The 13249-nt window shown below is 39.0% G+C and overlaps 1 protein-coding gene across 1 annotated transcript in view; it reads right to left on the minus strand.

Annotated features, from left to right (window-relative positions):
- Nucleotides 1-13249, minus strand: part of jade2 (jade family PHD finger 2) — a 148541-nt gene that overhangs the window by 116786 nt on the left and 18506 nt on the right. Inside the window, exons 2-3 of the mRNA XM_063895068.1 lie at nt 12258-12321; nt 7707-7792 (exon numbers count right to left, since the gene is read on the minus strand). Of these exons, the coding sequence (XP_063751138.1) occupies nt 7707-7792; nt 12258-12321 (150 nt within the window). The remainder of the gene's footprint in view (nt 1-7706; nt 7793-12257; nt 12322-13249) is intronic.

A 13249-nucleotide genomic window follows, 5' to 3' on the forward strand; every position in this document is an offset into this window, starting at 1 on the left:
TTTTTTTTTAAAACTGGGTCGCTGACAAAGAGAGAGTGAAGGAGGCTTAAGAAGCAGGAGCAAGAAGCCAATTTCCCCCCACAGAGTCCGATGCTAATATCAATCTTTGTATGGCGGGCTCAGGCAGACGATCTGCTAAAATGGCATGTATGCTGGGGGGGGGGGGGGGGGGGGGGGGGACGGGGGGGACATGACCTAGTTTTAAAGATGTGTGGCTCAAAAACTACCAAAACAAATACATGATTAATGCTGCTTAGAATGTCTAACTTCTATGCAACTGGAGTCTGTTGTAAATCTTTTTAGCAGCAAATGTACTAATGGGGAATAAAGAAGTGGATAAAGAAAAAGAAACCAACCAGTAGCTTTAGCTCTGAAGCTCGGCAGGTGCAGCTTTCAGAAACAAGCATCAGACCAAACAGAACAGAGAAAGAGGATCAAAAGTCTAAGCCAGCTTTAACCTATATCCGGATTGCAAGGTGTCCGTTAAACTGAATATGATTTTCGCCATTTTGATATAGTTTTCAGTGTCTTTTCTGAATGGTCTGATGGACTAAGCTCAACCTCTTTGGTGCTTTGTGCAGGGAAGGCCAAAATAAACCCAGTCTTATAATAACGCAGACCTTCACCGCTTGTCTCATATTAGTGCCCACTCTAACGCTAAGAGGTCATTTAAGTAACTCTTATCAAAAGATCATTTTGTTCCTTTCAGAAACGGAGAAATCCACGATCAGATTCTATTACAGTAATATATCTTCAAGCCGTGATGTTCAGACAGTTCCAACAGTGCCTATTAGTTTCAACTACAGTAGTTCACTTTTTTATACCGATCAATCTCATCTGCTTCTACTGCACTTAGTGATTCATTGACAATAATTACTTTCTATAAAGCACAGAAAACAATTATGATCATCATGTATTCAATAAATGAGAAACAAAACATGAATTTGATTTTGCTAGCATGCCTCTTCTCTTTGATGCTGTGAGATAGACATCAAAACCTGACATTTTGATGAACAAGTTACTGAATTTTTGGGTTTAAACTACTGTTACTACAATGAAGAGCTGATCCACCTTGAAGGTATAGAGGGTAGCAACTGTCTGTTTTTAAAAAACAGCATTCGAAGTTGCCTTTTTTTTACCGACCACATTTAAAGTGAAAAAAGTGTCCCCTAGCCGTGTCAGGCGATCAACAACATGAGTTTGAAAACTGGAGTGTTTTTGTCTTCTTGTCAGCTCCTGACGCCTTGCAATCCTCGTTGTGGCATAAACATTATTAAAGCTTCCTCTTTCCATCGCAAAAAGTGGGAACCAATGTTTCAATGTGAAACTAATTATATACCAAAAACATTGTTTATTTAGTTACACAAAGTGTCCTTACTTCTTGTCAACCCACTGTCCTTGAAAATGTTGTGATGATGCAAGTGTGTGTGTGTGTGTGTGTGTGTGTGTGTGTGTGTGTGTGTGTGTGTGTGTGTGTGTGTGTGTGTGTGTGTGTGTGTGTGTTTTAAGGGCAGCTGAAGTAATTCAGATTTAGCTGAACATCAATTAGTAGCGCGGCGCCGAGCACAGGAAAGCAATAATGATGATACAAACAGCTCGGGTATCGCAAAGCCTGCACAGGTAAAACTTCAGAACAACCATTTTGAAGTGCAGTGCAGTCAAGAAATATATAACTGTAAAAAAACTGTAAAAAAGTTTTTTTTGTACAAGTAATTTACCAGTTTAATAGTTGAATAGCATACTGGAGCTGGTGGTACAATATGCACCCCTATGATGTGCTTTTCCTGCATCCTTCCATATCTTTACATCCCTTATTGCAACTATTTCTATTTCTCACCGTCAAGCTGAGCATCTTTTCAAATCCTTACTTTTTAAACATTGTGTTTTCAGTTGATTTAGTTTTTTTATTTCAGCACCTGCTGAGGTGGGCAACAGGAGCAATACTGACAGCTTAATACAACGGCTGCACTCATCTGCTGGCTAGTGTGTGTTTCAACATGCAAAGCTCTCCACCTTCATGCACTCACCAAGCCTGGCACATGGGGTGAGAGAGAAGCTGAAACACCAACTCTGTTCATTACTGTAGCTGTTTGCATCTGGTTGCCATGGAGTTTCACAGCTGTTTCTACCAGACCCTAAAGAGCTGCAACAGCTGCTAGCCTGTTTGGATACACACACATAAACACATACGCTTGTCTTAACACATGATTACTTATCAATTAAGAGACGTGAAAGTCCAACAGTACTCCGGCGGATTAGTACCCATTATGTGTTGTAAGGTTAAGGCACATTACACTATTAAGTACATCACCTTTTTTAATCATTTACCGAGAAACATCTGCACATATGGATGAGTATACAGCTGTTTGAGAACAATGAGTTTTGAAAAAGATCTGAGTGTTTAGAGAGATCTGAGAATAGTTGACAGAGCTTGACCATACCCAGAGGACATTTCTGAAGTCCTAATTGATAAATTAGTCAAATTAATTTATATTCGGTTAGAATTCTGTGTTTTCCATCAGTTGGCTTCTGTTTTGAATTTCAGCACTGAATGTCTTACATATGTTCAACACAGGCCCCCATGTTTTCAAGGCTTATTTCACCCCCATAATGTGCTACTAAATTATAATATCAGTATTGCAAATCCGCTGTTACAAATGAACACAGATCATTTCTGATCTCTGCAAGTTAGTTACAAGTGGCAAGTTCCTTTGTGTCATCATCTTTAACAAAATATATATAAAACATAATCTCACCACATAAACAATTCTTTAAAGTCATGCTTTACTGAGCCGAAGTTATATGGAAAATACATTAGTAACACACATAAATATACAAACCATCAAACAGTAATTCCACACGCATACCCAGTTTAAATGCATTTGTTATCTGGGTTCTTGTTTACTTCAACAGGCCTTGAAACCTGCTGCAGCCACCACCCCTCCTTCTCATTGTCACTATCAGATTGTTATTGGTACACTTGGTAAACAAACCGCATGCACACTTGACTTGCATGTACAGTAAATATGCACCGAACACAAAAAAACAGTGACAATTTAGAGAAAGTTTCACACCTGCTCTGCTATCATACTTTTTGGCAACCCCATCATTACCACTTCCTTCCTCCCATGGTGCACTGCATAAAAACCTGATAAAGGTATTGGCAACACTAAAGTCTAAGTAATGTTTAGTTTAGCAGATTAGCCTCTAAAGCTTTTTCTTCAGTTATAAAAAAACACTTTATGAAAACTTATCGAGTCATTGTCTTTTCAGTCAAATACGCAGAAGAACAACATGCCAGGTAACGAGTAGGATGTCTGCTCTCCATTTCAGCAAAGAAGGCAAGCACACATTATTACGTAGGAAAGACAGCATCTGAGAAGGCCCATGTTACCAAAAGTCTAGAAATATATCTCGTAAAAAGCAAGTTAAGTGCCTTTGCTAGCCTTTTAACACCTAACCACTCCTCTTCCTGGTTGTGAATATGAGTTCTTCTTCTCTGTTTTAAAATGGTAACACTTATTGCATATCAAAGCTTTTTTGCAAAGTTGCAACAACTTATTTTGCAGAATGAATAATGATTTTGTGTTTGTGATTGTAACTCAGAAGATTATAACAGCCTAAGACCCAGATGAAGAATAACTTTTCATAGTGAAGGTTCCCCAAGAAATGTTGAGAATGTTGTAAAACCAAAATTATATGATTCACCCGTAACCTATTTTGCATCGTCTATGGTAATTCACTCAATAAAACATGATTTAAAGCTCATTAAATATGCTTTTCAGCAGATTTGGAGACATATCGTGTGGATATTTAGGTGTCGTTGTGCAAACCAAAATGTTTGCGTCTGTATACGTTCCATACCTAAAAAAATGACTGATTTTCAGACAAACAAAAAGCAACCGGAAAAAAAATCATTAAAACAGAAAGCAAGTCATTTGAATAAATACAATCCCCTTCTCCGGGTGTGTGGTACAACATTTCAATACCACAAGCATAGAACAAACCCCCAGAGTGTGCAGAGTTTGTGAATTCATGTTCCTGTCTTGATAATATTGTGTACCCTCTAATAAATGTGTGTGTGTGTGTGTGTGTGTGTGTGTGTGTGTGTGTGTGTGTGTGTGTGTGTGTGTGTGTGTGTGTGTGTGTGTGTGTGTGTGTGTGTGTGTGTGTGTGTGTGTGTGTGTGTGTGTGTGTGTGTGTGTGTGTGTGTCTGTGTGTGTGTGTGTGAGTGTGTCTGTGTCCACTGCCCATGTTTCAGTGTTTTGAAGAAGGGGAGCAGTCGAGAGCTGCTTCAGAAATAGTCTGATTGGTGACTCAGTTTCACTGCAGCTACATTACATGACATTTTTAAAAAGGAGGTTTTTGTTATCTACGTGCATGAAAGCACAAACACTCTTGTGCTCAAATGCTTCTGCTAACCATTAACCACAAGAACAAATATGTGGCATCTGTGTATGTCCTGTAAGTCATAACAACTTCCTGTTAGTCTACAAAAAGTTCCAAATCTTCAATAGCTGACCTCCTTTTAACAGCCATACTGAATGTAGCGTTTGACTGTGTCCTCCTTCCCCCAAGTAAAGCTCTCTAAACCACTTCTAAGAAAAGTCAAAGCTGGAGTGAAAGACTCGCAAAGGCGCAAATAGAGATGGATCATTTTTAGAAAAGAGCAAAGTTGTCATTACGAGCCCGTAGTGTTTACCATTCGCCACACCTCCCTTAACTAGGGGTGAGTATCATTCCATAAACATGTCTGCATTGTGAGACACTTTTCAATCTTCTCCCCAGTAGGGATGCACTGATTAGTATATTTGACTCCCTTAAATTACCACCCTTTTTAACCGTGCTTTTTGTTTTCGTTGATCATTTTAAAAATGGTTTGGATTTGGAAATGTCTGGCTCCTACATCCAACATCAAATGTAATTCTTAAACACGAAGAGTATGCAAACTCACATTTATGTTAAATGGCAAAGAAAACTAAATATGCCACGTATTTGAATACAAACCAGTTTGTAATTGAACATAATGGATGAATGAAATACTGCAACCCAGTCCTTAAATCATTTTGTGACCAAATAGTGATTTGTACAATTTATTTACAGTTTTTGGCACTTGAAAATTGGACCTAGCTTGCTTATCAACTAGTTTTACACTAAATGCCACATATAATGGGAAAGCAGTACTGGCAATTGTTTATCAGATGTATGTTAGCCTGATACAAAGACAATCCTTATTCTTTTAGTTAGTCAGGTTGAAAGTAAAAGAGTCTCACTCCTTCTAGAGATTCTGTAACTCACTCTTCTTCAACACAGTGAAAGTGTTAAATGGGTACGATGCAGCAATACTCGACAGGAGAGCGAAGTGAGAGATACTCCTCTCTGCCCAACTGAAGAATAGTAAATTGCATAACAGAGTAAAAAAAGAGCAACCTCCAATGTATGCTCTAGCTTAAGTATTATTAGTAAAATGAGACATGTCATTCATCAGGGTCATGACCTTTGACATGTTAAACATACAACCGGCTGTTTGTTGCTAGTGCCTCAGGACACTGATGGCACCTACCAACACCTTCTTTCTGGCTGAAGGGCTAGATGTTTTTGAAGAGTTTCGCACTTCAGCTGAAGAACATGAATAGTTCCTCTAATGTTTATTTTTGAAAAATTACAATAACAATAATGTATAAAGCACGTGTCTAAATCCACCCAAGAGTGCAGTGTCCGTTGCATGTGTTTGTAGTCTCGATCCAGTGCATTGCAATTACGTGACGTTCTGGAAATCAATTTCACTGTTTGCCTTTTTGAACTTAAAAAACCCTAAAAGCAGTATTCTTAAGTTCACATTCATTGACAAAACGGACAAAAGAACATTTTATCAAGTAAGAGAGTACAAAAGAAGTGCAAGTAGCTTAAAACAAGGAGGCGAGAACAGTATTCTCTTTCCAGCATCAACAAGACAAATGCTAACACACTTTTCATATTCAACAACTTAAGCTTTTATGACATATGTGCAGAAAGGAAACTGAACTTTTGTCAGATGTCAACCACCCCTTTTTCTTTATTCAACCTTTTCCTGTCACTCACTGCAACCGAAAAAAGATGAAAATGAATGCAAAACATCTTCCTTTTTATAGCAGTGTGCCCTGGAGCAAGGCGAGGAGGCAGCAGTATGAAAAGGAACGTGGCCCCTAGCTCTTCAGCCGAGGCCCGGGTCAGAGCAGAGAGCTACAGTAGTAATTACTGGGAGACTGATTGCTGACAGGACCTTCCAACAGCCTGTGGTTAACTGGAAGGAGCTGAGGGGGAGGAAGCTTCAAATGCACAGGCATGACAGATGCTCTGCTGATGACTTGGGCTTTGGGGTGGTTCAGGGGCAAGTATGCCATTTAGCTCTATTCATTCTACTTTCCAAAAAATAATAATTTGTACTATAAAACTTTAGCACATTTGCCTTTTTTCAGAGGAAGAATGAGGAGAAGTCACAGCAGGGGGAAGTGCAAATTACACTTTAAAATGATATCAATTCATTTTGTCTAAAAAATCGTTGTTTAAGGTGCTCCACTGAACATCTTTGGAATGTGAGAGGTGCCATCAAAGGTTGTTACCTCTTCTCCTTTATTCAAACATCTCCCCTGCTAATTTAGTAGTAGGGCAGTTATTTTTGAAGTGAAACTCAAGAGACAAGTTCCCCTCAAACAGATCTGAACCCACTTCACTGACAGAGTTGGAGGAATGTGTGATGGCGGCAGGCAAAGCATCGCCACAACTGGTTCACTGCACCATGTTTCAACTGGATTATGCCAGTTTCTTACTCAGGGTGGTCATTTGAGAGTCCTTGGGATCATTCATCATGAGCATATGGATGTTTCAACCTGGTATTTTAGCCGACCAATCTATGCCATCTATGCGTCTGGTTGATTTAGCTGTGGTGGTGGAGATGACTGTATTTAATCTGGACAGAACTGTTTGATTCAGTAAAGAACGGACTGCCTTCGCCGGATAGTTTTTACAAGCCTAAAGTCAACTCAATGGCTGTGGATCTCAGCCAAAAAGCATTATCTAACACAGTCTACTTCTATATTGTCACCTTAATGCTATAGCAAATCAAGGGGTATCAGAAATAAAGAAAAAGAGTAATGATCCAGCAAAACATCAAGAGAAAACACAGGTTTGCAATATCGTTATTCCAGGGCACTGTTTTGAAAGTTTTACCCAAGAACAGATGGGTATTGCTGTAGAACTAATAAGGAATCCTGACACGGTTCCATTCATTTATCCTGGACCTGTTTGTTAACGAGTAGGTCTCATTTTCAACTAGATACATTTGTAAATTCAGACATATGTGCATACTAAATAAGGCAAAGGTGTCCAGTTACATCTAAGCCAATTGAGGGCATTTCCAAGAAAACATGAAATTGGGAATTTTTTCAGGAATGCAAATGCCAGGAGAGGAATTTATGGGTTGACATTAGCTACTGGGTCATAACAGTTGTAGATCATGCCAATGTTCAGCAAACCCAACAACCAGACATTATGCTGGAATGTGACCATTTAAGACAAGTCAGCAAAGCCACAGCAAATAACAGACAGCAATTCAAGTGGAGCAAAGACTGTGAGCTCGTCATGGCCAAACAGAGGCTGTGTTTCATTAAACACATTTTGTGTACAGTGGTTTTATGTCATTAGACCAAACTGCCATACTAGCTTACCTCTGATGGTTTCTTGTGCTGGTGGCGGACCCATGTGCTGCTGGTGCCCGTATTCTTGGATGACCTTGACCACAATGTCACCTGACCTGCAGAAACAGAACAAAAGGAAAACCATGGTAAGTGTAATAAAAACCAACAAACATCTTTTTCAATTGTACTCAATAAGGCTTTTTGTTGAGGACCAGAAGAGAAAACGTGCACATTTTTCTTGTTGATAAATGAGCCCAGCTTGGGACCCAGTTGTAAAGACAACAGTGTTCACTCATCTGGAGCAGAATATCAGACAAACGTAATCTGTGTTTGATTTATCAAGAATGTGCATTCATGAGTGTGAATGTTGATTTAAAGTGGAGGGGGGGGAATGAAGAACAGGTCTCTGGCTCCAGATCAGACTTCATGTTCACAGCATGCATCAAATTCAATCCAAAGAAACTTTATTGTCCCATTGGAGAAATTGGTTTTGCAGAAAGGGTTTACGACACAAATACAATAAAAACACAGTAACATCAGCAATCAGGAACCAGCAGGGAATTACTTAATATAGAGCAAAAGCAGCTCATTTCTTTTTTAAATGTTCCTAAATGTGATGTAGTTCAAGGGCTTTGAGGAATCTGATGGAGGCAGTTCAAACGCTGCAGAAAAGCACTAAAAGAAACCAGCCCAAAAAACCTTCCCTGTGACTTTTTTGACGCCCATGGCAGTACTACCACTGAGTGAGCCCTTTAATTGAAGCCGACTGATGATGATCTATTAAGAGGTTTAATAAGTAACGACAGTATAAATAGCATCTTGTTAAGCAGTTAGTCCACTGTGGTCTTTACAACCTCATTAATACGCAACTTAATGGCAATTAACTGACTCTGCAGCCAATATCCCACCCACCGCTTCAATCAGCAGCCCTGTGTGTGTTTTCTGGTGCCATATATGTGAACAGAGTGTCTGTTTGTAATATAATTGATGCTGGTTTTTCTATATATGTTTCACATTACATAACTACTGCATCAGATATAGCCAAAAGCCCTTTTTTATCTGTGCACAGCAAAGGAGGCTGTCATTAAATATAGCATCGCATTGGCAAATAAGTTACATCACAAAAGCCTTAATGGAAAACTCAAATATTCAAATACTGTGTAATATAGCACATTGTGAACATGACTGTGTGTGTTCATTTATGTATGCATGTGTGTGCGTGTTTGCTGCCTCCCACTCAACATATTTCCTCGACACCACAGCAGTGCCACCATGCTAATTTTACTTGTGACGTCTAAACAACTAACAGCGCAGAGGGCAGAACAGCTGTCAGACTTTTCTACAAAATGACAGACTTCCTCTTTCCCTGCACGCACACATATAACTCACACTTAAACATATACAGTGTGCTGTATATAAACATGTTAACACTTCATCGTATTTATTACATAGGCATGCGTCACATTTTGCATGTATTGACTCAATGTCTCAAACCCTCAGTTTTATATAAATCACACACAAACACACTTAAACTGCCACATCATGACAGGAAATATGGAGTGAATTGACAGCCATATTTGGGTCTGATCACATTATTTCCAAATTGATCCTCCGTTCAGCTGATCTGAGTATTGGTGACAAAGCGTACCCCATATTTTCCTGGGGAGAGCTGAAATCATCTTCATAATATCCATCAAACTATAGATCCTGCAATTCAACTGAGCATTGATTCTGAAAGTAAAATATCTATTTGTTGCTAAAAGTGTACCCAAAAGGCATTTTAATGGCGATTTTTCCTCTAAAAATAAGTTGGTTATTGGCCCCGTTTTTTATTTTTACGCAGGGAAAGTTGACAATATGGACACTGGCCATAACAAATGAATGGGGGGGAAGCCATGTCACAGTTTAAGGGCATTTTAGTAAAACTATGTAGACCAACGTAGCTATTACACATTTTTTTGTGAGACTGGATTGGAGTACCTCCTCACAGCTTACGTATGTGCGTGTCTGTGAAAGAGAGAGTATCTGAAAGATATAAAAATGACTCTACTTTGCTCAAGACAAACACATTAACTGACAAAAAAAACAGTTAAAGGGCTGGGGTGGCATTTTAAATATGTGTCTATCTGTGCTGTTGAATGCACATTATCTACACACATCTGTGGGAGGACTGTAGAGTGTACTAACACATCTGTCCTCAAATAAAGTGTGTGTGTGTGTGTGTGTGTGTGTGTGTGTGTGTGTGTGTGTGTGTGTGTGTGTGTGTGTGTGTGTGTGTGTGTGTGTGTGTGTGTGTGTGTGTGTGTGTGTGTGTGTGTGTGTTATATCTACATGCCCCACGAGACAGCTGCACCTCATCATCACTGTGTGGCCAGATTACGGAGCGGGCCGCAGCGCAGTGGGAGGTTACCATCATGGCCGTGTGTTAATTAAAAGCCCCGCTTGGTGCATGGCAGGCAAAATTATCATGGGCATCCTTCAATTAGAAACCTGATAACCTCCAGTCAGCAGATGCAGCTGGAGCCCACGCTGCAATGGCCAGAGGAAGCTAACGGCTAACGGCTAATTATAAAGCGAAGAGTGCGGCCGTCAGCACGGGGTGGCTCAGTCAGGTCTGAAAAGGCTGCCTGTTAAACCTGCTGTAAAATCCTTTATACATGCAGACCTGTGACCACATTACACTTAAACCTGCACGAGGTCACTTCCGTGTGGTCGCCCCTGCTGCAGTAAAACTGTGTTTTTTTTATAAGTTTGAACCATTAAATTACACAGAATTCCTCTATATAGAGATATAAATCTTAAATAAGTATATATGTTATAATAAAAATGTTAGGGAGACTTCTCATCAGTACAACCAACAGATTTATTTTAAATCCCATAAGCAATTATCTGCACTGTTTCTGACAGATAGATTGTTGAAATAAAGAACCATTGTTGTTGTTGTTTAATTTTCAGACAATTGAATGCTTGCAATTATCAAATGAGAGAAAAACATACATACTATATATATATATATATATATATGCATACTATATGGATAAGTATATAAGTCAGCCTAGGAAAATTAGTAAAATAATCAGTTAAAATAATGTAGGATGACACAAAAGCTAAAATAAGATCCTCTTATGCATTCAACAGTTTGTTTTCTAGTTTACTGATTCTGTCTAGGCTGATATGACAGTGTCAGATGTTAGCCAAACAACTGTTTTTAGCTGTTATTTTAAAATATACATTTCAAAATGCCAAGAATTACTCATCTTGATCTGCTAACAGCCAAAAAGAATGACATTCAAGATTAATCACGATCGCTGGCTGTCTCTTCCTATTGTTCTGACAGCTGTGAGAGCTAAGTGTGCTTGCGTAAAACTGTCCCGCTGTTCAAAGACTGTTTACAATCAAAATGATTTTCCAGCAGAAGCTGCCAGAGTTGTAATGTGTTGGACTGGCCAGATGTTCTCGTCACCGCGCAGTGTATCTCTTCATGGGCGACTGTCTGTCTCGTACATTGTATATAAAAGACATTTGAATTCCATGGTACATTCATATCTATACATAAAGTCTGCCTCAGGGGTTGTGTTGAGTCGGTGTCAAATCTATCATCTAATATCCACTTTTTAGTCAACATTTTTATTTAGCATGTTGCATTTGATAAACATTACTTCCCATGTAGAATAGGCCAGATTTTCTCAGATGTGAGATGCTGTTTTATTACATTTCTGCCACATTTCTTTTATGTAAAAGCCGCCTCATTTACTACAGCAGCAACCATCAAGCAGTCAGCTCTTAGCAGCAATGAGGCGCAAATCAGCTGTAGGATTTGACTGAAGTTATCAAAGTAACCCCACCAGATGACTAGTTGGAGAGAAAAAGCAGCTGATTTTTTACCATAATGCTGAGGAAAATGCAGCAAAACACACGTTCAAAATCAGGTTTAATAAACAAAAATATTAATCTAACCTCTCTATCGTTAGCCTTTGCAAATAACCAGATATATTGTTCATTCATGATCATCGCTTTGTTCTACTTTGTAAGAATTCTTATTTGGGCGTATATTTCTATTATTTTATTGTTATTAACTGATTCAGTACGTATCACTCTTTGTCTGATGTAGTGTAAATTTCTATAGAGGAAAAGGTTAATTCATTTTTTTTTTACCACCGCAATCTTTCTTGTGGCTTGTATACATTTCACTTTCGTTTTCTTTACACCTGCAAGGATAAAGGATATTCAATACCTCAAAAATAAATTTCTCTTAATAGCAGCTCCTATACTTGATCTTGCATAAAAGCTGCTTTAGCTACATATTCATATTCCTATTGTAGACGTCTTTAAAAAAGAAAAAGTATTAATGGGTAGAAAAGGGAGGACAGTGAGACGGAAAAAAAAGTTTATATGGAGAAGGGATACAAGAAATACCCTGGGGAGTTGACTTAAACAAGGCAACTTACTGCACAACAGCAGCACAGGCACTCACTTTTTGACACCAGGTTTTTTACTCTCTCACACACACACACACACACACACACACACCCTCGCCCTCATCCCTCCCTCCTCCTCCCTGATTCTCTCTCTTCAACTTACTGTCGGTGGTGTCGGAGTCGTTGCTGCTCGTGGAGTATTTCCTCCTCTTCTTTTCGCTCTCCATCTGTCAGGGTGGCAGAGAGGGAGGGATGAGGGGGGAGGCAAGACAGAGAAAGACAGAGAGCGAGAGAGAGAGAAAGAGAGAGAGAGAGAGAAAAAATGACGAGTGAGAAGATGTTCACCATGAAAACACAAGTGTTAATGAAATAATGCGCTGATGGCACCAATCTGTCAGAGCCTCCAGCCGGCAGCCTGCCAGAATAAACTGACTTGATCATTTACACATGAACGCTTCGGACTTTCATCACAATGACACAGTCGTTCTGTTTCTGCACATACAGTGGGAGTACTTGTACATGTCGACTGTAAATTCATCCTGCAGTATTCACTGGAAGACATTGTAAAGGTCCCCATTCAAGCATACTGTAGGTACTTCTTTCTTCATTATGTTACAAAGGGAAAAAAACACTTAAGCTTTAACAGGGCACCCTTTGAAGTGTTGCAGCAGAAAACAAGAACCTTTTTTTCTGTGTTTCTATATGAAAAAGGAAATTAAAACGCAACGTTCACATTGTGATTTGAACATTTCTATTCAACAAACATATTGAATTCAGCCAGATCACAGAATCAACTTTTCACTCATTTTTTAACAACAGCCTACAATGACAGACTATTTAATCCTTTTTATTTGCAATAAAAACGTGCTTTCAAATATCTCAAGCCAGGTTGTGCATGGGACAAATGCAGGTAAGACCGCAAGTATACACACAATGTGTTCTGGTGAGTAACACTGAATGCAAACATAACTTTTGATTTGCTACACACAGGACCTTTAGGCGGAAATATGAAAAACAACAAAACAGAAGTTGTTACAAAATGTACCCAACAGCAACAGTACAGGCTTAAATGATCCTAAATGACATATCTTTGACAAAGTGATAAAAAGTATTCATGTGTTTAATGCACAAGTGTTGCACCATTAAAATGAAATT

Source organism: Eleginops maclovinus, chromosome 11, assembly GCF_036324505.1.
Source record: "Eleginops maclovinus isolate JMC-PN-2008 ecotype Puerto Natales chromosome 11, JC_Emac_rtc_rv5, whole genome shotgun sequence".
NCBI classification, from domain to species: domain Eukaryota; kingdom Metazoa; phylum Chordata; class Actinopteri; order Perciformes; family Eleginopidae; genus Eleginops; species Eleginops maclovinus.